Source organism: Alternaria burnsii, assembly GCF_013036055.1.
Source record: "Alternaria burnsii strain CBS107.38 chromosome Unknown 746, whole genome shotgun sequence".
Classification (NCBI taxonomy): domain Eukaryota; kingdom Fungi; phylum Ascomycota; class Dothideomycetes; order Pleosporales; family Pleosporaceae; genus Alternaria; species Alternaria burnsii.
In genome coordinates, this window is record NW_024066109.1 from 1,742,747 (window position 1) to 1,769,932 (window position 27,186).

The window sequence follows — 27,186 nt, forward strand, 5'->3', positions numbered from 1 at the left end:
ATTGACGCTTCAAGCAGTAGCTCCCTGTAGGTACATGGAGCTTGTAGAGCAGTGGTGTCGGGGCTATTGAGAGAGCAATCACAAAAATAAAAGTATGGATTACAATCAGGGAGATACAGTGTAAACAAATGGTGGCACTGGAGGACAGAGCGGGGCAATCGCGTCGAAAACACGGTAGTCGCGCTAGCACATGACGCGTCCGCCTTTCTGTCTGACTTCTCACTTTCACTATCATGTGACGTCAGAAAGTTGGCTGCTGCACGAAGCAGCTCGCAATCTATCGGCACAACCCCTCCTCTGTGACCTGTTGTATCAGTTACTGTACGGGTTTGATGCGATCTCTATCAAACCAACACGAAGTGATCTTAAGCTACTCGCAGCATCATGGCTACCTAAAATGTCATCTAGATTGGTTGCTAAGGTATCTTCATCTCTCCTGTAGTCTCTCGAAACTAGGACGGACAAGTCTACTAAGCAACTTGTCAGTTCCTTCGCACATTCTAACATCGTATATGCTAAACAGGATAGCGACTAGTTCGGCTGCTCACCTCTCAGCGTGCGTGCGGAACAATTTCCGTTCCATTCATCATCCTAGCCTTGTGACTATGCTGCGTGTTGGGGCTCTGATTGAGAAGCGCCAATCAATATCGAGACTCTGTATCTCAACATCCAAGGACTCACAACGATCAGGTTCCTTTGATGATCAGCCACTGAAGCTCTTCATGCCTCTTCTCGAACCTTTTGGCACAATGTGCTGTTTCGGCATTGTTCTAGTCTGCATCCCTCCTAGTCACTAGTTGTCTCGTTTATGTGTATCGAGGCTTTGTGACATTGTGTTTTAGTTGACTCTCCCAGGTAGGTCTGACTCTGAGACGTATACGACGCTGAACCTCCTCGGATACAGGTAGCCAGACGCTGATCCTATATTCGCAAACCATGACGGAACACGCTCCACTACAGCAGAAACGATTCGCCCCAGAGACCAGTGCCGGAATAAATGGACTCATTGCAGCATGTAACAGAAACGATCGCTTCAAGCTTCTGGATGACGATAGTGTTTTGCCTGGAAACTTAGATAATTCTGTTCATCCTGCGTTCCATTGGTTTGATGGTGAAGGGCCTATGCGGCAAATGCTGCAGCTAGCCTCGCATTTCATCAGCCACGATACTCTCCTTACGTTTTTCATACCGCTGTTGTACGGACGCGAACTAACAGTCGCTGTCGGCCACGCACACAAGAACTATCTTTCAGATCCCTTGGCGAAAGCATCCAAAGCGAAACGCGGTCAATACCTGGCCGGAGTGCGTGAAGCATTGCATTGCATCGGACACAGCGTTTCGTTCCAATTTCAACCGCCTGCGAAGCGAGTATATGCCCGCACGATGCGTGATACTGCAAAACCGAGCCATGCCACCTCATGTTGTCCGGCGTTCCAGCGGCAATATTCTTGCAGGATCGAATTGGCGGAGTGCTTTCGTGAATACTATTCCACTGGTGAGTACCAAACGGCATCGCGGTGTGCGCAATTTCGGCACGATTTTCTCTTCGCCACGACACTTGTGCACGAAATAGTCCATGCTATAGGTGTATTGCGACGAGGCAATTTGAACGAGCCGCATATCCAAATCGATTGTCCGGAGACAGAATGGGGCTATGGCTGGGAACATTTCATGTTTGGTAGCATTATGAATCCTCAGGACAAGACAAAACCAGGCACACACCTCCTAATGCGCAAAATCTGGGCAGAACAAACCTTGGCCGACAATTCTGGAGGTAAGGAGTATTGCGATGTCCCCATGTCTTACATAGCGCAATGGTTTCGCAGAAAGACTTGGAGCGTTGTTGCGGAGCAAGGGCCAACTGCCGTCGCAGTCCCACCAATACACTTTAAGATCCAATCGTCAAACCAATATGGAGCCTGGATAGTGGCAAGTTACCACCCAGAAATTAAGAAAGATCTGGAGACCCTGCACTCGCAGTGGAAGCGGCACGCTAGAAGGTTAAACTCACATTCCGTATCGGCACCACCACAGGCCGCTCGTTTGCGATGTCCGAAGATTCTTTGGAGGCCTGTAAACAAGACACAACTGCAGGTAGATAACGTGCCAGTTCCACGACGTCAACCGTCAAAATTACAGCCTAGCTCGACTTGTGTGCAGAGCCTCACTCAGACCGTGCCAGTGTGCTCCAAACCAACAAAGACACTGCTGGAAACCAAATCAGAATCGCTTAAAGCATGCCATTTAACTCTCCCTAGCAGTTTCTGTATGTCTCGAAAGCGACTCATAGATCTACGGCAGGAGTGCGGTCGTGTTAAAAAGGCCAGCAAGCGATAAGTAACGATATAATTCTAAGGACCAGGGACATGTTCCAACAGGCATGGTAAATTTTTGATATTCAGAGTGTATACCACATGTTTTGTAGGATTGTAAATGTTTCTCACACTCCGTGGGCATTCCTGCAACATTTTGACATAAGATCCTTCGCCCTGCTCCGTGCTGTATATCCCACCTAGCAACGTCCCTATCTAGAACTGGGATCGTAGACAAGTCAAATGCCCGCAAATCAACTACGTCCCCCTCGCGAGTTATGCATAAAGAAGTTGGTACGCGTCACGATATGCTCAGCAGCGTGTCATTGTCCTATATGCCTAGGAGACTATAGAGGAAGGTACCATGCGCCAGTACCACTCTGTCCCTGCGATCATTTCTTCGGCAAGCCACGTATCTCAGAGCGGTTCGAAGGAGACAAAGATATTTGTCCGTTTGATATGCGTACACTCTTCACATTAGCAACAGACTTGTACAAGGTTGAGAGATGGTCCCTCGGTCCGATCAGCGATCTATCAAATCGAACAGGTGAAGTTTTGGGCGAAAGCGGTGGACCAGGCGAGACAACGCAGCGAATACATCAGATTTTAGACCGCTTGATGTCCTTGGGTAGCGAGATTGTCAGTGCCATCGCCCGATTAAACCAGGAGAGTTGTTTCAGATCACCTGCGGTTTATGGCATCATAAGAAGCGCCTTTACCTCCAACTTTATGATTATGCTGGTGAGCTCGACGCGCTTTCAGTCAGTGATGAAACGCTTGAAAGTCCTATACATGGTGGATACCTTGTGGCAGTAACTAGAGGACAAGGCTTGGCCGCTGCTCTCCAGTGTACTAAAAACTATGCTCCTCTTGAAGCAATTCACCCAGGAACAAGGCTAGGAGGCAAAGATTTCAGAGAACCACATAGGACACAGGAGGGAAGAGCTTGGGAATACATAGATTGGTGTTCGTAACGGATATTGAATATGAATATACATATTCAGATGCTAGACGTCACGGTCATCGCAGTCTGGCAGAGTGTTTGGTACGCTTGAAAGTGAGATGCAAAGTGAGCTGCTCGGGTGTTCTTCATCTTACTTAACCTGCAGCATCGTATGAGGATATTTACTGTCACGTTACCGATCGTTCGCGTCGCAAGCTCTCAATGCTGTGTTCCAAGGTTTGACAGTGGCGGAAAATGTTCCGAGCAATCGTCAGCACCTTCTGCACACCCATCGATCTCCGGGCTTGAACACCAATGGGTTGCATTTAAGATAAACTAGAAGTAAAGAAAACGTGAACAACATTTAACATTAATTGAAGTTTCGCCGCATGGTGTGCTATTAGTGGCGAGTCTTTTATCACATGATGGGGCTGGTGGCATGCTGAAGTTTCCATCGAAGCTACGGAATTTCTGGAACACCAGCATCGGGCACGGGCTCCTTACCTTTGCCGTCACCATCTTACTCCCTACTTCTTGCATGAAACCTACCCAGCTGCCCAACTCTCCAAGAAGTCTGCTGCGAGGTACTATACAGTAGGCATTCTTGATTCATTCAAAATCTTTCACTCGTGTTGCTTGCGCTGCGCAGGCGCCACAAGTGCTATCCGACTCCGGCCACAGCCCGGTCAAAATCCTCACCGCTGGTGTTGTTTGGTTGCGCGACAATAACAAAATTTGGATGATTACACCAACTTTTTGAACAGCACCAATTCCACGTTCACTTCGGCTGTCAACGTCCGCAAAATTCTGGGCAGTGTTACGCCTTACAGTCAACGCTCTTCTGAGTATCGTCAACTCATCTCACGACAGCTTTACAACTATGGCACCCAACCCCAATATCCTGTACGATCCCTCCGATCATGGCGAGGCAAACTCATTGCTTCCTGAGGAAGTAATCGGTCATATCGATCTAGGAACATTAGCGGATATTCACCGGTACCTTTGCGAAAGCGAGTTGCAGGAAGACATTGAGCTCGCTGCATGGATGTGGGAAAACTACCTCAATGGCCCCCAGAATGGTTCCTCAACAGCAGAGATCCGTACAGCCCAAGCATTCGGCAAATTGGACAGGGCTTATCGCAGGGTTCGATCTCTTACCAACAAAGCCCAGGACAAGTGGCCATTCTTCGACAGAAATTTCAAGGAGATGTCATCAGCTACGGTTCGAAACAATGCGCGCGGCGAAGCCGCTCCTGGTATTATGTATCCAATTGACGGACTGCAGAGGAAATCACACCTGACTGGACTGTCGTCCCGCGGGTCTACCGAGTCTAATGGTGAGTTGAAGTGAAATTCGTGGATATCTGTTTACATGTGTTAATGTCCAGCACTCCAGTGTCCTCGAGACCAGAGCTACAAGCTCCTTTCGACTTTACCACGCCTGCCCACTACCAGTCACAGTTCCAGGATCATCTCCACTCGACTTCTGTTCCTATTCCATCAAATCTTTCTGCAAGGTCTTCTGATCCACCGAACTCAGAAACGCAACATGTAGCGCTGGAGCATCCTTCATCTTCAGTAGCTTCTTTCCAGAATACTCAAGAGTGCAGAGGTACGTTTACTGTTTCATTAGCGCCAGGCTTGCCGGACTTTACTTGACTACCTTGACTTACCCATCACCTCTTTGTCTCGCTTCCGCTTTCTTCCATTGTGCTTTACTGACAACAAAGCGCAAGGTTCTTTCCCCGCCTCAGACGGCCAGGCAAAGCTCCGGTCAGAATCGCTCCGGCCTGACGTACCTCAAACTGAAGAAGCGTTTGATCAGGATATGCCACAAGACGAACTTGGCGCTTCTTTTTCAGCACCTGTTGGGGGCGCCATGTTACGCCACTCCGATTCTAAGCCCACCGGAGACCTTGAACCAGAAGCACCAGTACGAGATGCGGGCGCTGGCAAGGTCCGCGGCCCAAACGGACGCTACATGCCCAGAGACGATGTTTCCCCCGGATCAAAGAAGACAAAGAAGCCAAAAAAGGGAGGGAAAATTCAACCGAGCATAAGCAATCTGAAGAAAAGGGAATCTTCGGTGCCCAAGGTTATCTCCCAAGAACCCGAAGCTGCACCAGCCGAAGGTGAAGAAACATTTGCAGATACCCAAGCATCGTCACCTGCAGTGATTAGCCAGGAAGTTGAGGGGCAGCATGAAGTTCAGGAAGAGGCCAGCGTGTCTCTAGCTAGCCATGCTCTAGTACCTCCCACAGCTGTCGATGAGCCAGAAGCCAAGGAAGAGAAAGCGGCCCCGCATCACGGACCGATCTCTGCGTATCTACTTGCTGCTGAAGCTGAAGCCGTCCCTTCAAATCTAGATAGGCTACCTCCGAATTCGAGGAGGCCCAACAAGAGAAAGAGCGAGCCAACTGTCCAATCGGGAGACCGTAAGCGGGGGAAACACGGTGGCATAGTCGGCCGCCCAAGGAAGTCTGAGCAGCGCAAAGGTCAGGAATCACAACATGATACAGCTTCACCACGGGAAGAGACCGCTATCGACGTTGGAGACCTACCTCAAATGACTACACGTCGAGCCACTCGACAAACGGCTGCCGCAAATCTGGGTACCTTGACATCCAGCAAGCAGACAGAAAAAATCCAACCCGACGTAGCAGTTGAACGGTTCACTCATTCCTCGAAAAAGTCGCAAAAGCTACCACAGAATCAAGAGAAGCTATCCATAAGTGATGGCGATACAGAGATGGGTGAAGTTCAAGAGAATGCGCCTGCTACCCAGAGAAAGATGTCAGAGATGCCTTCATTGCCTCCGAGAACCTCAGATAACCATCTAGTGAGTTTCGGCATGGGCAGGATTATCTCTTCTGTACTTCCTCAGCCGTCCTCACGCCCACAAGCATACCAGTCGCCCTATCAGCCTATACCATCGCCGCCGCCATCTGCATCGGTCGCTGATGAGACGATGAACAAGAGAGCAAAATCCGTAAACCTGCCTAGTCAAGTAGAGTATTTCGCCCGTATAACTACAGGTAACGGCGATACCATGGACTTACCTATTGAAGAAGACCGACTGGAGAGCGATGAGGTGAAGATGATTAAGAGATACGCCAAATATAACGCTGGACCTGGTGTGGGGCAAGTCTCGTACACACAGTTCCGACAGATATATGCTTTCGCGAAACAGGACTGAGTGAAAACGAGAGCACGGGAAGGTTCTCCAGGGTGGGTTGGTAGTAGTGATTGTATGGATAGACTAAACAACAAACTCTGTCCAGGAGACCAACACTGATAAATCCTCACCATTTCATCATACGTTATCCTTGTGATGTTTATATCAGCCATGTCTTCATTCCCACCATCCTCGTCTCAACCTTCGGGGTCCCCTCCTGTCGTACGGCTCAAATCTCCCATATCTTCCATTGTCAGTATAACTCCAGTTTCTCGAACTGGTCCCGAAGACATGATTATAGCGACTATCGCCTCTCAATGCGCCAGGAGTGTGCGCTGTGAGTAGAGTAGGTCAGCTTATGTCCCATTGTCTTATGCAACTCGTAACCTACAGTACATGCGATCAGGGTAAAACCCGCCGCCATTGTCAGGGTCCTGGAGGGAGTTTTGATACGGGTAGCGTGAGCGTCCACCAGGAAACATGTTGTTCTGGGAATGTTGGTAGAGTCTTTTCTTGCTTGATGCTCTGGAAAGTTCGGGCTAGGAATGCTTGCTTGATTTGGTGATCGGAAGTCAACAGATAGTGCTGGTTCTCTTTTCGAATTCGAAGCTTTGTATACAAGTATGTAGGAGAAAGCAAGCGTAGAACGTAAAGGTTTATATACGACGATTTTATATTGACGAATTCGCTATCACGATGACCACGCGTGGCCTCGGCGTGTGCTTAAGTTTGGAGATTCGGTGATTACCTAGAGAATGTAGACCTTCTTACCTAACTGTCATGTGAGGTGGCATAATAACCATGGACAGCTTTTCTAATCTTGCACGATATGTGCCAGCAGGGTGGAAAGTGCAGGCCACAATCGCTGCCCTGGTGACATTGAATTTGGCAGTGCTCGTAGTGCCACCTCTTACATGGCGCGTGGCTCATCAATAGTGCATTGTTGCGATGCAAAATCACAGTGCCGCGTTCCTCTCTCAAAAAAACTCCCACTACATCTTATTCACAATGTGTTCTTTGAAGCGGTCTATCTTTAGAGCCGCAATTGGTGAAGTTAGCATGTTTCCAAGCTTGCTACTGTGAAAAAGCTCTTTTCCCCCAGTTCCCATCCTGCTAACCACGGAATACTACAAGAGTATAAACCATTACCTTTGTACAAAAGTTGGGATGTAAAGATGTGCGTATACCTTTGGGGTAAGTTTTAATGATTAGGAAAAGAGATAAAAGAACAAGAGTTTCTTCGTAGAGACCGCCATATTTATTCAGCAATAGGTGTTGATGTGCTAAATATGACGCTGAACAGAGCGAGAGTTCATAGTTGTATAGCCATTTGATACAGAGTCATCAAGTTCCATAGTCCGACACCCGCGCAACGCCCATAGTTACTTAAGTATCTACCTAGGTAGGTGTCAAATCCATCGTCCCAATGTCGTTTCAGTCCAGACAACAGCAAGTTGATGCATGTTTTGCGTGTCTCCTTGAGGATAACTCTTATTATAGACGCAGAATTATCCAACATTCCGAATGCCCTCTCAAGCGGTTAGCAACTGTGATGCTAAATTGTCAGCTACGTCATGACTGAGAGGACTAGTCGCGTTCAACTCGACATCCCGGAGACAACCAGCCACCGCTTTTTTTTTTTCAAAACATACCAAGCACCGGGCAAAATACCACGTTGTATTCGTGCATCCCATACTTCAGATCTTTGATTGCGCCATTGAGAACACCATTGCGCTCAAGTGAGCATGCCTGGTTACTTAGGTAGGTTGCAGATGCATGGCGTTACTAGCTAATAACTATGATTTTTGATGTTCTGATCACCCGCGAGGCTAACCGAATTTAGACAAAATCTTTTGGAAAAAACCCATATTCCCTGTTAGCATTTCTTTGTGACTCTATTCGTAGGCAGCTTGCATTGCAGGACATTCTGATGGTATACCTCTCTTTCATTCCTTATTAGCACAGGCGGCAGCCTTGGAAGATTGGAGTATCTTTGTCTGTACGTTCTTGGCCACGATATATCCTCTATCACAACCTATCGATGCTAGCCCAGCAAGCAACAGCGCAGCCTCACCTGCAAGATGGATATGGACCTCAGAATGTTGAAAAGTGCATTAAACTACACAATTCCATCGTCTCGCATGCTAGTTCCAAGCTTCCACCCCACCAACAGCCAAAAGTAGAACGTAGCTGGTTCGCCGCCCACTCTTTGGATCCGGGCTCGCCGGGCCTCGACATTGAACTCGACGAAGACCTTGTAGCTTTTCTATCCGGGATTGATATCGTCATTCGAGAAAAACACCAGCACCTAGCTTTTACCCCGTTTCTCATCGGAATTTCGGCTCCCAATGAACTGCGCCCGGACGCGTGGGAAGGTATCGATGAGTATGAGGACTTTATCCTCCTGTACAAGGGTATAGGGCATGATCCCGGTGGTCTTGTTTACAGTCGAACTACCCATCAAGTCTGCTTTGTGCGCGATCCGTTTGATGAGCCCCGCGAACGCATGTGGGGTGATCTTCATGCGGTTTTGGAGCTTTATCTACGGTCGATCGAGTCGGGGAAGTTCGTTGTTGATGCAGAGCACCCTGGGTTCGGCAATAGGGATGGGCTTGTTACGCAGGGCTGGAGAGTCGCGGAGTGGACGGAAAAAGAGTTGCGGCAGGTACTTGATATTTGGGAGAGTTTGGTGGATGCGGTTACTGCGCGGTTACCGGAGTCTGTTGGAGTGTCTGGTGCTAAAGAAGATCATGGCGATGAGGAACCGCCACCAAAGAAGAAGAGGAAAATGGAAGACTTTGGGTTAATTCCTGCTGAAGTCTCGAACAAGTATCCTGCCATACCGCCGTTTGCGCGCGTCTTCCTGTCTCGGGCAAAGAAACCGCGGTTTACTTCCATTGCACCGCAGTTGGATGTACCAAATGAAGCTTTCATCCACCGTGTAGGCGCTGAACTACAGGCAAGGTATCCCGATGCTTCTCTTGATACTCACCAGCATGAACTTGCTGACTGCACACCATTTCTACTGTTCCCATGGCGCGCACCAGGTGTGCAGTTTTCCTCACAAGATGAACGGGACCGATGGCAATCTCTGCGAAAACAAAGTATACTAGACGATCGTGTCGGCCTCTATCTCGTACCTGATGTTCTCCATGCTCACGCCAGCACTCTGCTTCTACCTTTCCAACTCGGTGAGAAACGTCATGTAGTGATGGGGGATGGGTCAACGGTAGATAGACCGGCGCAGGACGCGTTGTATCGACATGGTGTGTGCAATCCTTTCATGCCTGATCACGGGACACCGCTTGCTGCGATACTGGTGAATTGGTGGGAACAGGTTGAGAATGACTCTTGGAGCGTCAACGTAAGTGGTGTGGATGGTGGGGAGGAGCTATGGAAGAAGGCAGACACAGAGGAAGACGCCGAAGATTTTCAGACTGATTGGTCGTGCTAGAAGGGGTTTGTTTTCAGAGTGTATGCGCGAAAAATTGCGCGAGGTAAATCCCATGCCGCGCTGGCTCTAGGCGGACCCTAAACGTGCCTGACGCGATAAACAAATGGCATGAAAGTACAGGAAATCGGTAACCCGTTCGGACATGAGAATCGAGTCTAAAGTGACTGCTTCGCCGCTCAGTAGCTAGTTAATCGCACCCTGGCTAGTTAGGGGGCTTTTGCAGCGGGCGGGAAACGGCAAACACACCGAAACGGAGGATGTCCGTACGAGCACACCAATCAACTCCGTCTGGCACTCACGGAGCCATGCTCAAACAGAGCTTCTTCGCTTTTCGTCAGGCTACGCGATATGCTCACAGTAAGTGCGCGTTTCTAGCGTTGGCCAACCGTTGGCTGCCTGGCACACTCTCGGGTCAGCATTTTGAGCATTCTAAGGTTAGGTACCTACCTATACATGCAACACAAGCTGCAGCAACTTCCCTGGCTTCCCAATCTCGTCCGCATCCTTCCTCAAAGCACTTGTGAAAACAGACGGAATGCGTGTCAAAGGAGTCGGATTGGTGATTGCGCTTGCCGTGGGGTCTAGCGCCGAGCCGATACAGCGGGCTGTGAAAGCCCCGAAGATCGATCTAGGCTACGCTGTCTACGAGGGGACTCACGATGCTAACACCAGCATCAATATCTTCAAAGGGTAGGTCGCTTGTCACAGAATTCTCGAGACTCCAAAAACTAATCGTTTTTTATAGGATTCGGTATGCCGCTCCTCCACTAGGCAAGCTCAGGTTTGCTGCTCCTCAGGCCCCAACGCCCAATCGAACGACAACATTAGCTCTCAGCGACCCCCCATTTTGCCCACAGACCGGTGCTTCCTCAGAAACGCCAGCTGAATATGGCTTCACTTCTGCAATTGGAGATGAAGATTGCCTGTTTCTGAACGTATATGCGCCAGCTAACGCAAAGAACCTGCCTGTGTTCCTATGGATTCGTAAGTGAACATGTTTGCGACGCGCAAACCACCATCAACACACCACTAACAGTATCAAGATGGTGGAGGCTACGGACTGTTTAGCGCCTCTGGATTAGACCCGAGCGATTTTATGACCACGAACCATAATGGCTTCATAAGCGTTATAATCCAATACCGTCTAGGCGCTTTTGGCTTCCTTTCAAGCTCCGAGGTGAAGGACAACGGTGCGCTCAACGCTGGACTCCTCGACATGAATTTCGCACTGGGCTGGGTACAAGCAAACATACGAAAGTTTGGGGGCGATCCTCGTAAGGTTACGATGGCAGGTGAGAGTGCAGGAGCAGGCGCTGTTTTGTACCAAGCCCAAGCCTACGGTGGAAAGCAGAAAGAGAGCCTCTTCCGTAACGTCATCACAGCAAGCCCATGGGTACCGTATCAGCACGATTACAATGATGAAGTACCGAGAACAGCATATACAAAGTTCGTCGAAGCTTCCGGGTGCTCGTTGGAAAAGAATACCATCGAGTGCCTTCGCACAACCGATACTATCATTCTCCAGAATGCCAGCGCGAAGGTTTCCGAGGCTGGAGCTTTCGGTACATTTGCCTTCCTGCCCGTAACGGATGGCACATTTGTTCAAGATCGCCTTTCTAAATCCCTGCTTTCCAAATCGCTAAAGGGAAAACGTGTCTTATCTGGTAACATGGCGAATGAAGGCGTGCCACTCGCGCCACCAACGACACGTACACTACAAGATTTTCGTGACTATGTGGATAAGACATTTCCCGGTTTTTCTATTTCCGAAAAGAGTCGTTTGGAGGAAACATACTCGTTCCCTGGTGATACTAGTGACGTGCAACGCAACACTACGCGCTTCGCCACTTCTGGTACGGGCGTGCCTACGGCGCTCAACATGAGTGAGTTTGGAACAGGAAATCAGCAACGCGTTTTCAACGTCTTCGCAGAGTACGCTTTTGTCTGTCCAAGTTACTGGGCTGCTGCCGCCTTTCCGGAAGGTTGGAAGTATCAGTTTAGCGCGCCCCCGAGTTACCATGGGTATGATCTGCAAGCGCTATGGAGTGGAAACCCGACGCCCGGCCAGAGTTTCAAGCACGCTTTTCGTAGGATATGGGGGAATTTTATCACTAAGAACTCGCCGGTCATAAGTGTAGAAGATGCGAAGGGTGGCGTCGCAAACTCCACAATCGCGCCCGCAGTTGGATATAGTGAGAAAGACGTTCCGTGGCCAAGGTGGAACGAGAAGGAGCCGAAATTGCTGAACCTGAATGCTACAGGCGGTGTTCCATTCTTTGTGCAAGCAACAGAAGATTTGTACTATTACACATATAGTGATCCAGGCGCCAGCAACCAGATCAGTCTGGCCGATGCGACTGCTTGGGAGGGCGGGAGAGGTAAGCGATGTGAATACTGGAAAGCCATGGCAGCCAAGGTGCCGTACTGATGGCAAAGACGTGCATGGAAGCTTTGAGATGTGCCTGCATCGTGGACGCTATAGACTACACTCATTTGCGACGCTATCTATATACGAGTCGTTTGCCTAGCTCGATCAAGCTCATGATGGATACACATGACTAACAGGTCTACACACCATCATTGAACTCATAGTCCTTATCCCACCGCTATGCTAGTCAGCACAATAAGTATGATGAGTACATTCTGCTTACCGTGTCCCAAGGCTTGCTGCCGTCGACGAACCTCAGGTCAGTACCGACTCGGATCACGTTGTCCGGGTCATAATTCAACGTGGATGCATGTATCTTGATGCTATCAGCTATTGTTCAAGTATGGTCATCCCTTGGTGAGCTTACTGTGTATGGAGTGTGCAGTACCACATCCCCCGCTTCGTAGTTTGTCACCAACCATCGCCTATCAAAGCTATCAGAATACTCCCGTGGTCCATCGGCGAGCAATCCCGTTGACAGCATATTCTGATTGAATGCGTTTTTTGTTTCCTCCTCACTCAAACCACTTTCTTCTGCCTTACGGTTGAAGTCTGCTTCCACTTCGCGACCTAATGTATGGCCTACAACAATCATCAACATTGCCTGGACTGTGATTGGAAAGTAAATGGCCTACCATTCTCCAGGTAGATGAGACCGCCTCCAGTCAAGCTCACATCTCCCATTGGCACCCAGGCAGTGACACTGGTAGGCTCACCGTGACGGAGGAATATCTGATCGTAATGTACGCCGATAGCTTTGTTTCCTGGTGTGTTGTTGCGCAGCAAACTCCTGCGAACACCTAGAGTATTATCGCCCCACCCCGTCATGCGGGCGATGAAGTCCTTCAGCACAGGATGCTTGCAGAATGTCTCTTTGTACCAATCTGCATAGTGCGCCTCGAGCGCGAGGCCGACGAATTTCTCTGCGGTTGCTTCTCCAGGCTTCCCGTTTCCTGGCGCCGCACCAGCTCCAATGCCAGGGAAGTCTGAAGCATCTTTTTCGCAATCAAAAACGCCTTGTACTGGCTGGGTACCGGGCTTTAAGACGCCACTTGGCGCGAGCATCTTGAAGTACTCTTCGCGGGCTTTCACGACATCGTCCCTTGGCAGTAGGCCCTTTAGGTACACATACCCGTCTTCATTGTAGCGACGGCGCAGCTCTTGCATGGGCAGATCTGGAGATGACTCTTTCAGCTTTCCCACTTGACTCGGTCGGAGCAAACCATCGTTCACAAAGAGCTTCTTGCCGTCGAAACTCGGCACGTCTTGCTCTAGGGTCAATGCATGAGGCATGATGGAGGGTTGTACAAGATAGCAGCACCTGAGCAACCTTTCAAGTGTCTTTAAGTATGTAGAGCGAGCGACAATAGATCCACAAGGTCTGTCGAACAACGCGTGTATTATGTAGACTCGTACTATTGCCTACTCCCGTGGGCTGTTTGGACATGACAGGTGGACAAGGAGAAACTTGCCCCTTTCGGCGCAGCTAAACTGTGGGGTAAGGAGCGGGGCCAGGCGGCGCTGAGACGCGTTTTCCGGATTTTCTGCTGCTGCGCGGAAGCGATCATCAACGTCCGCCCTTAGTAACAGCCCAGACGTGGTTGGACACCGCATTGCGCATCTCGGCGGGCATTTCTTGTCCTGGACTCTATCGTGCAGCATTATCGTGCGCGTCCCAGCTTCGTAAATCAGCCCGCACGGGAATCCCCCGCTACCCCATAACCACGTTGAGGTCTATCGCAAATGCCATGGTACGAGATTTCGCGTCCTTTGCGCGCCAGAACGACATCGCTTAACCATTTATAGCAACCGATGCCGCACGCGTCATTATCGATGTAAGCCTCAATGAGTCTACTATGGAGACTGTCGCACTGACGATCGCGCAACAGGTGATGGCAAGCAGCCGGCGTGCGGAAGATGTGAGCATGCTAAGAAAGAATGCGTGTATGAGAGCGGAAGACGATTCCGGCGTTCGTCGATCTCAGATTCCTTCAGTGTTGAACAACCTTGGGTTTCATTCCCTCCACGAAGTAGGGATATGCTGATGTTTGCTGCGGCTCTCGCTGACACCACTTGGCAGTTCAATTCTTGGACGAATCAAGCGAAATTCGCTCTCAATATGTTCAAGATGGCTACTCTCCATTTGGCAGCCCTTCGGTACACATGCCGTCTCCTAGCGGTACTCCCGGAAGTGCGCAGGGCACCGCTTTGACGCCAAGCTCAACTCTATTCACTCCAACGGAAAACCTTACAGTCCTGTCGTTACTGAATTCAGAATCTCCGGTGCAACAACAAACAACAGCGCCCCCAGTCTTGCATGATCACCGAGCAAACACGAGTGCGTATCATCCACACCATGATGAAGGTGTTAGTACTTTTGTTTATCAGCAACCTCCTGGCGAGCCTGTGCTGTGGCCGCTGGAACATGAACAGGAAGCAATGCTTCTCCAGCATTACATTGAGAATGTCGCCTTATTCGTAAGTTTTCATATCAGATTGGAAAAATTCTACTGACCATTGCCAGTTTGACATGGTCGATACCAGAGATCATTTTGGGGTTCACATCGTCCAGATGGCCAAACAAAACAGTACGCTAATGTATGTAATATACGTACCACATAAATACATTGATCTTCGGCTGACCAATGCTGTAATTCAGGAATGCCATCCTAGCGTTGTCTGCTCGTCAGCTTAGTCGAACCACCGACTTCGATCCTTATATTGCAGATGCGTACTATCAACGATGCTTCGACACACTCATCCCAGCGCTCAACGACAACGTCACTATCAAAGAAGAGCCACTCCTTGCCGCGACTGTCATACTACGGCTTCTGGAGGAGATGAACATCTCGATTATCGGATCCGATCCTCAGGGCCATCTTTTCGGTACCCAAGCTATCATCCGCGCTGCCGAACAGTCATACGCTGCAACCTCCGGGCCTGATCGACGACAGGCCATCTACTGGGCTGCCTTCCGTCAAGAGCTTTGGATATCGTTGATGACGCAACGAGCGTTTAAGCTGCATATCTTCCCCGCTGATCGTTCGCTCGAGCCGGCCAACGATTCTATCTGGGCTACACGAACCATCGCTCACCTCGGTGATGTGAGCAACTTCGTGTTTGGAGAAGGTAGAAATAGCATTGCTCGCTACAATCAACTAATGGACGAAAATAGATCTTGGACACAGTGTAGGCCTGACAGCTTTGATCCGTACTATTTTCGGCAGGATCGGGATGGCAGCGGAAGGAACTTCCCAGATATCCGGTTCCATCAAAAAACCCATGTCATGGGTACTCAGTACAACCTCTTGGCTCACATGCTCCTCATCGTGCATGATCCGACGATCCCTCAACTTGGCCCAGCACACAAGGCATCACGCGCTGTTGTCGACAGAACGGTACAAGATAACGTCCGGACACTATGCGGTGTGGCGCAATCGAATTCCAAGTGGTTTCCTTGCAAATTTGTTGCTTGTTTCGCAATTGCACTTGGTAAGTTCAGTTCGATTCACACCATAACTTGGGCTTTTACTATCAAGTATACCATTTGCTCAGCAGTACATCTAACAAGTTTAGTTGGTGATCGTTTTACGCTTCGCGAAGACCAAGAGCAGCTTCGCGATTTGTGGTACGCCTGCGAACGGTCGCATGGCTTTCCTCCGACAGCTACCATTGCCCAACTTGAAGAATCCTGGGGCTGGCATAACTCCTGACGCCTATCACGTTCTCAACCTGGATTTTTGTAGTGGTTTTAATGCTTGTCTGTGCTCCGAGAGACCCCTAGCGACGTCGAGAACGCACGCATTTGAAGTACCAAGCATTTCCGGATCAGTTCATCCTCCTCTCCCTTACCACCCGTTGCCATCGCCATGATATCCTGCTCCATAGAAGGGCATCATACCACCGGGTACACGCAACTGTGGTCCGGAATAGTTGCCTCTATACGCGGGGTTCACAGCGCCTTCCAATCCTGTGTAATGGTGTCTCGGCCGGCGATGTTCCGGTGGTGACACCGCCTTGTCGTGATCCTCAGACCTATCGAAAACCATCGCCGGCCATTTATCGACAGGGAGCTTATTCTTGATCGTTTGGTAGCAACTATTGATGGAAACCCACAATGGATATGCTTGCACACGCCGTGCATAGTTTTCCTCCAGGCACATTTTGATCACGCCACTTAGTTCAACAGAGTAACTGGCGCCTGCCGGTCGTCCTTTATTCCACATTTGACCATTAGGATTCTCTTTGCTTCGTGGTGTTTTTATACCGGTACATGCGCAGATCATACTGAGTCCTAGTTGCCAGATATCGGAAGCACCGCTGAAGAATGGAAACTCCGGAGCGAAGAATCCAGGTGTTCCTCCTGGTTGCACTATTGCTTCTTCTCGGTTAGGGCAGGCTGCTAAGCTATCTTCAGTGACTGCGTAGCCAAAGTCGGCAAGTTTTGCTACTACCTGGCCGTTCGCGATTGTTAGCAGGATATTGCCAGGCTTGATGTCTCTATGGTAGATTCTGCTCCAACCAGATTGGAAGATCTGTTCGTCATTCATATCCGGGTGTGGGCCACGGTGGCAATAAGTAAGCGCGCTAGCTAGTTCGTCGAACCAATGCCAAATCTTGCGTTCGTTAACATAAGCCCCTTTGGCAACCCCTTGTGCCACATCTGCCATGCTTCCCACGTCGCAATACTCCATGTATACAGCCCCCTCTAGAATAGATTTATCGCGGAAATGGTCTACCATCTTCGTAATATAGTCATGGTCCTGAATCTGATGAAGAATCTGGATTTCTTTAGAAGGTATACCATATTCGAATAATCTTTTGCCGAATCGCTTTTCAATGAAAACCATGCCTTTGGCGCATGGATTGTCGCATCGGACTTTGCTTATGCCGCCATTAAGACCTCCGTCCATAGTTCCGAGGCGCTGTATGACTGTCCACCTTTCCCTTGCTTGTCGACGATACTGTACGGAAAGCTTCTTGCAGATTTTTGTCATCGTATTTACAGCTACCTTCGTTAGAAAAAGTTACTAGCAGTCTTAGTGGGTGCTAGCTTCGAGAAAAACTAGAGGGTTGTGTTGCATTTAACAGCTATATAGGTCTCGAAGAAGTCGCTAGATTTGATCTATGTATTTGATAACTGGGGGGTTTTCATGATCAAGGGACAGTGAACTAACGCTGTTGCATTATATATAACGCCAACAGTGATAACAACGTTCTAGTTGTCGTTTCGGTTTCACCTCCAAGGCATAGAATGTGCGACGCAAATCATATATGATGCCATTCATGCAAAACGTTTGAATTCCCCTGGACATGCCTGTATTGTTTCAACGACATGATCTTGAGAATCTGATCAGTGAATAATTTATGTCTCTTAGCCCACGTGCGTCTACCGAGAGTCTTCATGTGACGCAGAACTGTCTAGCATAGCAAACCTTTTAGATTCAAATAGTGTAGGGGTTCACGACCTTCCAGTCGCTGAAACCACAAAGAACCCCCTACTCAGCAATCAGTTCACTATAACAAGTTATTGAATGGCGCCAGAGCTGGAATCTCGAAAGAGCGAGGATGGAAAGGAGACTATCAGTGAAGATTCAATGTTTATCGATCCATCTCCAACTGACATGGAGATGCAGGATGCGTCACGAGAGGCTGCCTCACCTCTCATTCAAGTGGCTGTACCATTGGCTGGTTTCCAGAAACATTCTCCGTCTTCCGATACGCTCAGCCATCCATCTTCGCATACCTTAAGTCATGGATCACCACCTGCTCAGATACGCATTTCACGTAGACTATCTGTACCAAGTCGCTCTTCCTCTTCCTCGTCCTCGGCAGTGGACACTACAAAGCGTCCGTCAGACTATAGCTCCGACGATGAACATGTTAGCTCACCGCCCGGCTACGTTCGTCATCCAGGTCCTACTCGACGTCAGTCCGATACTAATGATTGGCAGCATGGAGTGCTCAGTGGTGGCGTACTGATTCGTTTTTTGGAGGACTTGTCGCGTAGCTCTCGACGCGACCACTGGCAGATCTGTACCTGGCTGGAAAACTTTGCTGCGCGCTTCGGTCGCTTCAACAACCTCGATGGCCTCGTCGTGACGAACACACAGGACATGCACATGCACATGCTTATGCTAGCACACAAGTTGTGGCTCGAAACAAAAAGCATACCAGCCGATGGAGACATCTTCTGGGTGCCGGGATTAGAGCCAGCAGGAGATGTCGATCCGGACTGGGAAGCCAAGGCAAAGAATAATCTTCCCGAACTATCTAGCTCACACAGCCAAAGGCATTGGATGGCAGGAGAAGCACAATATCTGCATGGTGCCTCAACAGAGCGGCCTAGAAAGGGAAATATGGTTTGTGAGAGATGGATTGACGGCATGGGGTGGGAGAGGGAGATTTGGCAAGCATGAAGAACGTCAGATTTCGCTCTATGTTTAGGTCCTGCTCTCACACGACTGGTTCAGTGATCTGCATGCTGAGAGCCATAGCATATCAAGCGTGTTTGCAATGAGCAAGACATGTTGTCAGAATGAACGAGGTTTCGGTGCAAACGAAAAGTGATGTCGAGGAATAGTGGGCAGCATGCTAGGGAGGTGCGATAATATGACGTCATCACCACGAGCTATCAGCCATTTTTAGAAGGGTGCGAGCACAGGAGTAGACTGCATGAACAAAGACCAAGGCCATTGCGAAAGCACTACATAATGCAGACGATCTATCGGCCATCTTTGCGAAGTCAAGACTGCTGCTGATGGCTAGGTAGTATGCGACCTTGACCCAGCTGCACATGTACGCTCATTGTTCTCTAGACCCATGACCTTCCCATTCATCTTTGTTCTACAACGCATTGTAATCTTCACTGCAGATTTCATGATACTCTTCACTATCTGTTCCTTTCTTTCCTTCAATATGCACCATCTTCTATTTTCAAACTTACGACGATCGTTCCGGCCCGCATGTGCATCTCACTTGCGTTTTGCACAGCCTCACTACCGGGTTGGCGGATATGATCATCCTCCGTGAATCTTGATAACGGTAGGAGCAACCGTCCCTTTGCCCCACATACCGTTGCGCCCAGGCTGGCGCATCCTGATCACCTGAAGTCACCGCTGGGCGAAGGAGCAGGTGTGTTACCTAGGAAGGTTATTGTAGGTGAATCGTGGTGGTTCTCGCGTCAAGCCTTACATGCAGCTAGGTCTGGTGTATAGCATTGCCACTTGGGCTCTTCACATACCACACCGCATGTTTGAGAAAGTAAACTTTCATGTGATACACGTTGGGAAACCAGGTGTTCTGTTGCAATCAATACATCCGATGCATTCGAAACCCTGAAATGGTGTAGTGGACAGCCCGTTGTAGCACAACGTCCGCGAAATAAGCTTTTCCGCCCCCAAACTCCCAGCATCCAGTGTGTTCTTCGTTCGGGCCTTACGTGGATTCTAGTGCGTCTTTGGGTACTTCAATACTACCACTAGTATAGGTAGATAAAGAATGGGCTCGTCAGTTGGCAGTATGAAAAGTGGCAGTATGAAAAGTGGCAGTGGGCCGTAGGATGACAGTCACGCCGTCCTCTCTGATCTGCTCAGGTGATGAAGCAGATGTTACTGAGGTAAAGCAGACAATGGAGTATCAGAAGCTTGCCTCCAGATTCTAATCTACATGCCAGAGCTCATAGATGTGTATTGCCGATCGTGATCACTTCAAACCCTTGTCGCATGGATTAACCACTGGCCGGGTACTTAGGTACGTTGCGTCGTTTCAAATCTCCGCTCTGTACAAGGCTTTCCACAAGGCATACTTGCATCGTTTAATCTACTCACGTGGAGATGAAAACTTCTCTGGCTGACAACTTCTCCTTCGCTAGCAGCAGATTGATCAAGTGATACAAAGCTAGTCATGAGAGTTCATCTGGTGTGTGAACATCCGCTGGATGTTGGGGCGGAAAGGCTGTTCTGGGCTATTGAATGCATTACAATATCTGCTTCGGAAACAATACTTATCTACACTGAATAGGTTACTGGCTCCATCTCCTACAATGGCAACTGCAGCTGCATTGGGAAATGCATAAATGTAAACAGCCGTTTGGCACATATCATCGTATTCTATGCAGGGGCCACTTCCTCCTTTCCGGCTGTCATTCATCTTGCATGACTCGCTTGGGTATAACATCAAAGCGGCCGGTTCATACACACCTTGTCTCGGTAGCTGAATTGTGGGGGCGGTGCCGCAATGAGTCAATGCGCTTGTACTACTACAGGGCATACGCAGTACGTACCCGCTTCGCATCACTACATACATGCATGCAGACACTTGGTCCTTTATCATGATTGTGGCATTAACAGGTGGTTGGAACGGTGAGTTGGGGCCAAAAGGCCGAAGTATTGCTTCATAAACCGGTATGCTTTGGACTATCCCAATACCGTACGGGTTACAGATACGAACCCTGACCTCCAAGAGCGCAATCCGCATGCTCTGGTTTAGGCTAGTGGGAATTGTCCAGAATGGAATACAATCCTGCTTTCGTGTTTTTTCAGATGGCTCTCAATACCTGGAACCATGATCATCTGTGTGTACCTCGCCATCTTGCCTCTAGTTCCCGAGCTCTTGCTGACGCTTCTTGTCTCTTCTTCGCCGCCATCTCCGCTTGGCTCTGTTGGTAGTCTGGAAGTTCATCGTCCGAACCCTGAGGATCTTCTAGCCCCAGTAGCTCTAATTCCGCTGTGATGGCACCCATATGTGATGGTGGTTGCCATTGTTCATATGCGTGGAGAGGCGGATTTTGAACAGGCATAGGATGATTCTGTGTGGACCCTGCATGTAACGAGATATGCGGTGGTGGCTCAAAATTTTGCCAATCATCTCTCTGCTCTCTATGAGGCCGTCGTGCCGGTTGTGTTCTCGACAAATATTGAGGGTTTTGTAGAGGTATTGGAATAGTGTCATTGGCACTTCTTCGAGCGAAAAGTGAGCCCTGAAGCTGCGGTGGACCGGTTGGTGAAAAAGGCTCGGCATCGTTTGGCAGTCCGGTCATCGCTTCAGCAAATAGATGGAATTGAGAAACATCTGTAAATGGCTCTGTGTGTGATACCCATGTTGTGTGTGGCCGTGGCCGTGGCCGACTGTAAAAATTGTCGCGTGTCGTAACCCCGAGTGTAGCTTCGGGAAAGGTACGTGATCGTGGAGGCGATGTGGTCTCAAAGTAGGGGTTCATTGACACCGCGCGCTGCTGTTGAGGACGAGTGTATTGGTGTTGTGGTAGCGGTGAGTACGGCTGATACTGCACCACGTCTGAGTAGTCCGACGCAGAGGAATGTGCTCGAGGAAGGGTTGCTGGATCCTGGTGAGAAGACTGGCTGAACTCGTAGGGAGAATTTGGCATGCTTCGTGAGTAGTTGTGTCTATGATGACCATTCGTATCCACATTTAGGTTAGTGGAGTATCGGGTTTGATGGGATGATCCGGGTCGGAGATGGGTTGACTCTGTCTGATTTGAAGATTCGCGTCGGAGAAACCCGCGCAAGGAAGGTGATTTGCGGGATCGTTTGTCTTGGCCGGACGGTGATGGTGGAAGTGGTTTGTTAAGGTCCGAACTGGTTGTGATAGCAGGTATCATCGACGGGTTGATTCCACTGCTGGAGCATACACTAATACGCTGCGAGGTTGTTTGATACGCCGATCGTTCTGGCCGACAGTCGTGCTCTTGTTGTCGCCTTGTGGAAGCTGGCATGTTTAGCCACAGCTCGTTCTCGGTCTGTACTAGACTGGAACGGTGACTTTGGTGTGCCATATATTCTGTATCTCCCACGTATGTTGAGCTAGCGTTGATGTGTAGGAAGGATGGACTAGAAGCTGCGACTAGCTTGTTGGTTGACGGTAAATCCGCAAGCTTATAGTTGAAAGGTGTTGGTGGGATCGTCAGCAGCTGGGCGTCGGGTAGCATGCTAAAGAGAGCTGCTTCGTATGCAAATGTATCCAAGGCTGAAAGCAGGGGTGTGCAGGCCAGGCCTAAGAGCTTGGTGTTGAATGTGGAGGTTAAGTGCGGCTTGATGGCGTTGCGCTACTGCACGACTGTAGTATTCGAGCGAGTTTAAACGATGCTGATAGCCGATTCGCAGATCTGACAGCTCCAATTATTCTATGCTTCCGACATCCCGGGCGGGTGGTATCACCAGTAGAACAAGAGCGATGTATATGGTCGGAAAGGTTAATGCGGCGTGGTAAAGGGTGGCGGTGGTTAACGGGCGCAGGGGTAAGGCGCCCGTTGCTAGATTACCGTGTGTAGATGTCGGAAGGGAGTGTCCTTACAGAAGGATTTGCAGACTGCTTGAAGTGTGCATATTCCAATCGTCTCAACGGGGCGAAGATACAAGAGTATTCCAATTCAAGGTCAGGTCTCGACGGAAATGGATGTGAATTTGACAGTCCATATCTGGGATCATCTGAAAGGATTTTCAGACGATTGCTGGCCTAATTCTTCAGGCCAAACGCCAAAGCTTCGGAGATGCTCGTCATGCTCAGTACGGGTACGGCACATCAGGACCCCTTTCAGCGCTGTGAGCATGGGTAACATAATGTTACCGAATTGCAAGCGGTGAGGCTCAAGACGGTACGTGATCACTTGACCTCTGTACAGCCAGCCGCTCGCCTCAGCGTTCAGCGCATGGGATTTCATAGTGCCGAGGGAACGCGCCCAGCGGCAATAATCCTACTCTGGGTATGCAATGAGTTGGATGTGTGGCAATGGGAGAAGCGATCATCAAGGACCAAGTGAAGGACGGAACGCGTGCACTGCCTCCCCTAATTTTAGATGTAGGAAACGCTAAACTGTAACGTGGCAAGCAACCGAGGCTTCCACACAACCCTGTCTTCGCCCACCGTTGTCTATCCCCAACCATCAGGATCGCCTTCGACAACATTGCACCTTGTCAATGGTCATGGTGAGCATCCTCCGATTTTGAATTCTTTTCTCTAGTAGGTGTGTTCCTAGAATTAGCTTTTCGCTAGGGTCGGTGAATACTGAGCCACAGAAACGCACAGGTGCTGATGCGCATCGATTAAAACGGCCCATGACATCAGCCCGTCATTCCATCGTTTCGTGCTGTTTTCAGCTGCAGTGACAACAATGCAGCATCGATACCCCCTTTGTTGTCACTATTAAATTGTCATATGCCAGAAGCGTCAAAAGAGCCTGTCGTTGTCGATTGAGAAATGACTCTTTGGCCATGGTTCTTAGTGACATTCAGCGGTAAGGCAGACTTCTCTTATCGCTTTCTACTTTGGAACCATGGCCCTGAGATTGTCGTATGCAACGTAAAACATCTGGAAACGCCCTTCAGGGCGTCACGGTGCTCGCCTGATCGCTTCCTTCGCTTCCGTGGCGGGCCTGCATCCGCAAACACCGAGATTACGATCAATCTGACACAGGCACTGCACACTTCTACCACTCTTTATAGCATATCTCTGCCCGATCATGTATCACCGTTTCGGTTGACCACAAGAGCTGTTTATTTGAAAACATATTCACCCCATCGTGTGTGCAATCAGTATGGAGGTAGTAGCGAACACATCTTCCGTACATACCTGAGTACGTACAGTAGATCAGATGTAGGCGGTCACAGGTCGCAGCATCAAGGCGTAGTGGCTCACCACGTAGTTCAGCGACTGCGAGTCTAGCGCAACGATATCATGAATAATGTCTGAACAACAAAGCCACGGTGAGTACACACGGTCTTAGGACTGCCTTCAGCACTGTCTCGGCGATGTGCATGCGAGTAGCCGCAATGGCCGCAGGCTCAGTCGCATGCGACACATTGTCGTATTGATCGCTGTCTCACTCTCTTCCGTCAGATCAGGATTCAAGGTTGAAGAGCATAATGTGGACCGCCTAGGGGTATGTCACTCTCCATCAGCCCCTCATCATTGGGCCTTAGGCCGCCTGCTTCCACATTGGATTCCCTGTCACTCTATATCTTCTGTTTGACCTTTCATAGCTGCAGCATTGCTTTCTACGAACCAGTATTTGAAGACCTCCCTCCACATGGCATATCCTTCTAATTAGTGGAGCTACAATGCGCTACGCCAGTCGGAACATACACATCGGTACAGTCTTGAGCCGGGTGATGTTACCAATTAATTGCAAGACAGTCATTGGATGCGCCAAGCAAAGGTGTGCAATGGAACAGAAAGTAAGCTTGTGACGGCCTGGTGACATCGCATCAATGCGAATTTATTTTGGGCCGAGGACACACTATTACGCGAAACGCTATCACAAATTGACGAAACATGTTGTAAGTGTACTTGAACTCTAGTTCAACTCCCTTTTCTTAGACTTCCGAAACAATTGCCTCTGGCTTCTTTTGCACACGCATAGGCGTCGGCTTGACCACCCCGACCTTCGCCGACCAAGTATCGGACCGATCATCGAGCTGGATTCCTTTCTCACCGTACTCAATATTATCTTGATCTTGTAGTCTCTGTGCGAGCATATTCCTCGCAACCATCGCGTATCTTGCTAGCAAAAACAGTGCAATCATTCCACCGGCATATCCCAAGACATGAAGAATAATGCTAACGTTGCCGTGAGCTGGATTCATCCATTCGTACACATAGAACCCTTGCGTATATCGAGTGAGGTATGCAAGGCCGAGGTATACCGACAGAACCCCAAGGACAACGGATAGATGGTGCCACGGCAATGGTTCGGTAGCCGATAGCACGATCTCAGTCGCAGCAAAGACGCTGTTGAGGCCATGGACAGATATGTTGATCCACTGTTCAAATCGTCCAGCCGGCCATCCAGAGTTCATGGTGCCCCAGAAGACAATCGTGACCAGAAATGGAAACGAAGTCATGGTGGAGTAGTACATGCTATGCAATAGCTGCAGGTATTTAGGCCAATCGTGTAGCCATGTCCTCTGCCGGAATGCGTACATGAAGGTGTGCACGCTCGATACGAGGAAGTAAAAGCCGAGTGACCAGAAAGTAAGGTATGTGAAGAAACTGAATGATTGTCCGATGGCTGCGTCGCCTTGCTGGATGGTGTACGATCCAATATTGACATCTTTGAGCTTAATTGTGGCTGTCTCGTGCGCCAGCCAGGAATAGCATGTTATGATTGTCGTGAAGCAGTATAAGCTTAGTAGGGCGCGGATACATGCGAGAGTGATTGGCGAAATGAAGTGAGATCGAACGAATGAGTGTGATGTGTCGAAGCCGGCCCTGGGTACACCCCAGGCTTCGTAGGTGATCAGTTTCATGGTAGTGAAAGTTGGGCAGGGAGTTATCGAAAAGAGAGAGTGGAGTGCCGATGGCCTGCTATGAACGTTTGCTTCCAACTCCGTGTTAGGAGAAGGGTTTCGAGAAAAGAAATGGGTGCATGATATACCTGGGGATCAAGTGTCCCGAACGTTGCCAGCGGCACCTCTACCGCACCGATATTTTGCAGAATTGGTACAGCAAGCCACAGCAAGGCTCTCAGGTCAACAATTGCATCTTCCAGCGACGCCACAAGAGTCTTGTTGTGGACCAACATCAACGTCACGGCGCTACCATCATGCAAAGGTCAGCAGCTACCAACCAAATCGTCTTTGAACTAACATTGATTGAACCCTCACGCCAGCCCTACGCTCCACACCATGTGTGCCAGACGTTGTGATTCATCAGCCTTCTTTGGTGACGGCACGTTGTTAATCGTCCGGTGCCTGCGGGGCTTCCGATGGCGTTCACAGCAACAGACCTGTCTCCGACGCATTATTCGTTGTAATGCCGGAATTGGTTGTTGCTCAGGTGGGCTAATGGTGTTGGCGAAGGGGTAGCGCGCTTGAAAGAGTGTGGTGTGGCTGGTTTGGTGCTAGCTCGAGCCAAGCACGCAGCCTTGCTTCTCAGCCGCATACTACATGCGCCCAGATCTGTCGGGATGCGCGCAGGGCGTAATGGGATCGAACGATGTTATGCATAGAGGAATTTGTTGTTCGCTTTCAAAGAAACACTCGAAAATGCAGGTTGTGAGAATACCTAGGTATTGACGAAACCTTAAGAATACGTAGGTATCTAGGTAGTCATGCTAGCGACAGTCTCCCGAAAAAGCTCTCTGGGCCCGGTTTTGGGCCACATGCCGCAGTAACCGCCGGAATGCTACCTTCGCTCGAAGTATATTACGAATACATCTCCACGTTCACTATTGTGCGATAGTCACCGAACATCTTGCATCAACAGTGAAGAAGAGAACACGTTAATGAACAGTGATGAGATGGTGTGCTATGCGTTATCTGTGTCTTCAAACCTCCCAGCTCAACCGAGTGTCGACTTTTTTGCTCTGCACGTTGTGAAAACCCTAAAACAAAACATCAAGTTCCTAGATTCATGCCATTCCAACAAGCTTAATTTTCCCCTGAACACCAGATCAATGGCAGTTCCCGCTGTCTGTTCTCTAAGAAGTGTTGCGCGTCAAAAAAGATGTTGTTGCTCTTCATGCTGTCTGCCATTGTGTCCAGATCGCCAGGACTAAAGAACGCAGCATTCCCTGCATACCCCTTGGTTTTTGCTTTTGTATGGCCACTTGCAATGACGAGCCATGACGTCGGCGTCCGTAACTTTGTTCGTTAATGGAATTCTTGACTGGGTTTTACTTCTTCAAAGGAGACGGTTTGCCAACCTTGAAACATTGTCACAAAACACACCCAATCCATTGTATGTGACAAGTGAAAAACATGGCACTGAATAGCTTCAAGTCCATGAGATGCTGCTACATTACTACTACCTACCACAAGAATGCCCATCCCTGGCGATCTCGGTCGCGACAGTGGACATGGAGTCGCATCAACAGATAGAATTACCCAAGAATTTGCCTGATTGTCTTCAAGATTT

General features: G+C 49.3%; 11 protein-coding genes across 11 annotated transcripts; 6 read left to right on the forward strand and 5 right to left on the reverse strand.

Moving 5' to 3' along the window:
* Positions 1-936: 936 nt before the first annotated feature.
* GT037_003148 (uncharacterized protein) lies at positions 937-2,337 on the forward strand (the record flags this gene model as incomplete). The annotated part of the gene is made up of 2 exons (XM_038928195.1): positions 937-1,495; positions 1,586-2,337. The coding sequence occupies 2 exons, from the start codon at positions 937-939 to the stop codon at positions 2,335-2,337; spliced, it is 1,311 nt and encodes a 436-aa protein (XP_038789473.1).
* Positions 2,338-4,135: 1,798 nt separating this feature from the next.
* Positions 4,136-6,451, forward strand: GT037_003149 (uncharacterized protein; the record flags this gene model as incomplete). Its single annotated transcript, XM_038928196.1, has 3 exons — positions 4,136-4,592; positions 4,652-4,867; positions 4,986-6,451. 3 exons carry the CDS (start codon positions 4,136-4,138, stop codon positions 6,449-6,451), a joined length of 2,139 nt encoding a protein of 712 aa, XP_038789474.1.
* Positions 6,452-6,607: 156 nt separating this feature from the next.
* On the reverse strand, positions 6,608-6,912 carry GT037_003150 (uncharacterized protein; the record flags this gene model as incomplete). The annotated part of the gene is made up of 2 exons (XM_038928197.1): positions 6,608-6,765; positions 6,822-6,912. The coding sequence occupies 2 exons, from the start codon at positions 6,910-6,912 to the stop codon at positions 6,608-6,610; spliced, it is 249 nt and encodes an 82-aa protein (XP_038789475.1).
* Positions 6,913-8,471: 1,559 nt separating this feature from the next.
* On the forward strand, positions 8,472-9,884 carry GT037_003151 (uncharacterized protein; the record flags this gene model as incomplete). Its single annotated transcript, XM_038928198.1, has 1 exon — positions 8,472-9,884. One exon carries the CDS (start codon positions 8,472-8,474, stop codon positions 9,882-9,884), a length of 1,413 nt encoding a protein of 470 aa, XP_038789476.1.
* A 535-nt stretch (positions 9,885-10,419) lies between these two features.
* GT037_003152 (uncharacterized protein) lies at positions 10,420-12,312 on the forward strand (the record flags this gene model as incomplete). The annotated part of the gene is made up of 3 exons (XM_038928199.1): positions 10,420-10,574; positions 10,630-10,868; positions 10,928-12,312. The coding sequence occupies 3 exons, from the start codon at positions 10,420-10,422 to the stop codon at positions 12,310-12,312; spliced, it is 1,779 nt and encodes a 592-aa protein (XP_038789477.1).
* A 139-nt stretch (positions 12,313-12,451) lies between these two features.
* On the reverse strand, positions 12,452-13,605 carry GT037_003153 (uncharacterized protein; the record flags this gene model as incomplete). Its single annotated transcript, XM_038928200.1, has 4 exons — positions 12,452-12,490; positions 12,536-12,628; positions 12,680-12,894; positions 12,948-13,605. The coding sequence occupies 4 exons, from the start codon at positions 13,603-13,605 to the stop codon at positions 12,452-12,454; spliced, it is 1,005 nt and encodes a 334-aa protein (XP_038789478.1).
* Positions 13,606-14,120: 515 nt separating this feature from the next.
* GT037_003154 (uncharacterized protein) lies at positions 14,121-16,025 on the forward strand (the record flags this gene model as incomplete). The annotated part of the gene is made up of 6 exons (XM_038928201.1): positions 14,121-14,147; positions 14,202-14,256; positions 14,393-14,790; positions 14,837-14,910; positions 14,972-15,804; positions 15,889-16,025. Coding segments are annotated over 6 exons (1,524 nt in total), but the record flags the coding sequence as incomplete, so codon positions are not given.
* Positions 16,026-16,160: 135 nt separating this feature from the next.
* On the reverse strand, positions 16,161-17,225 carry GT037_003155 (uncharacterized protein; the record flags this gene model as incomplete). The annotated part of the gene is made up of 1 exon (XM_038928202.1): positions 16,161-17,225. One exon carries the CDS (start codon positions 17,223-17,225, stop codon positions 16,161-16,163), a length of 1,065 nt encoding a protein of 354 aa, XP_038789480.1.
* A 621-nt stretch (positions 17,226-17,846) lies between these two features.
* GT037_003156 (uncharacterized protein) lies at positions 17,847-18,731 on the forward strand (the record flags this gene model as incomplete). Its single annotated transcript, XM_038928203.1, has 2 exons — positions 17,847-18,215; positions 18,267-18,731. 2 exons carry the CDS (start codon positions 17,847-17,849, stop codon positions 18,729-18,731), a joined length of 834 nt encoding a protein of 277 aa, XP_038789481.1.
* Positions 18,732-20,881: 2,150 nt separating this feature from the next.
* Positions 20,882-21,700, reverse strand: GT037_003157 (uncharacterized protein; the record flags this gene model as incomplete). The annotated part of the gene is made up of 1 exon (XM_038928204.1): positions 20,882-21,700. The coding sequence occupies one exon, from the start codon at positions 21,698-21,700 to the stop codon at positions 20,882-20,884; it is 819 nt and encodes a 272-aa protein (XP_038789482.1).
* A 2,944-nt stretch (positions 21,701-24,644) lies between these two features.
* GT037_003158 (uncharacterized protein) lies at positions 24,645-25,577 on the reverse strand (the record flags this gene model as incomplete). Its single annotated transcript, XM_038928205.1, has 1 exon — positions 24,645-25,577. The coding sequence occupies one exon, from the start codon at positions 25,575-25,577 to the stop codon at positions 24,645-24,647; it is 933 nt and encodes a 310-aa protein (XP_038789483.1).
* Between the last annotated feature and the right edge of the window lie 1,609 nt (positions 25,578-27,186).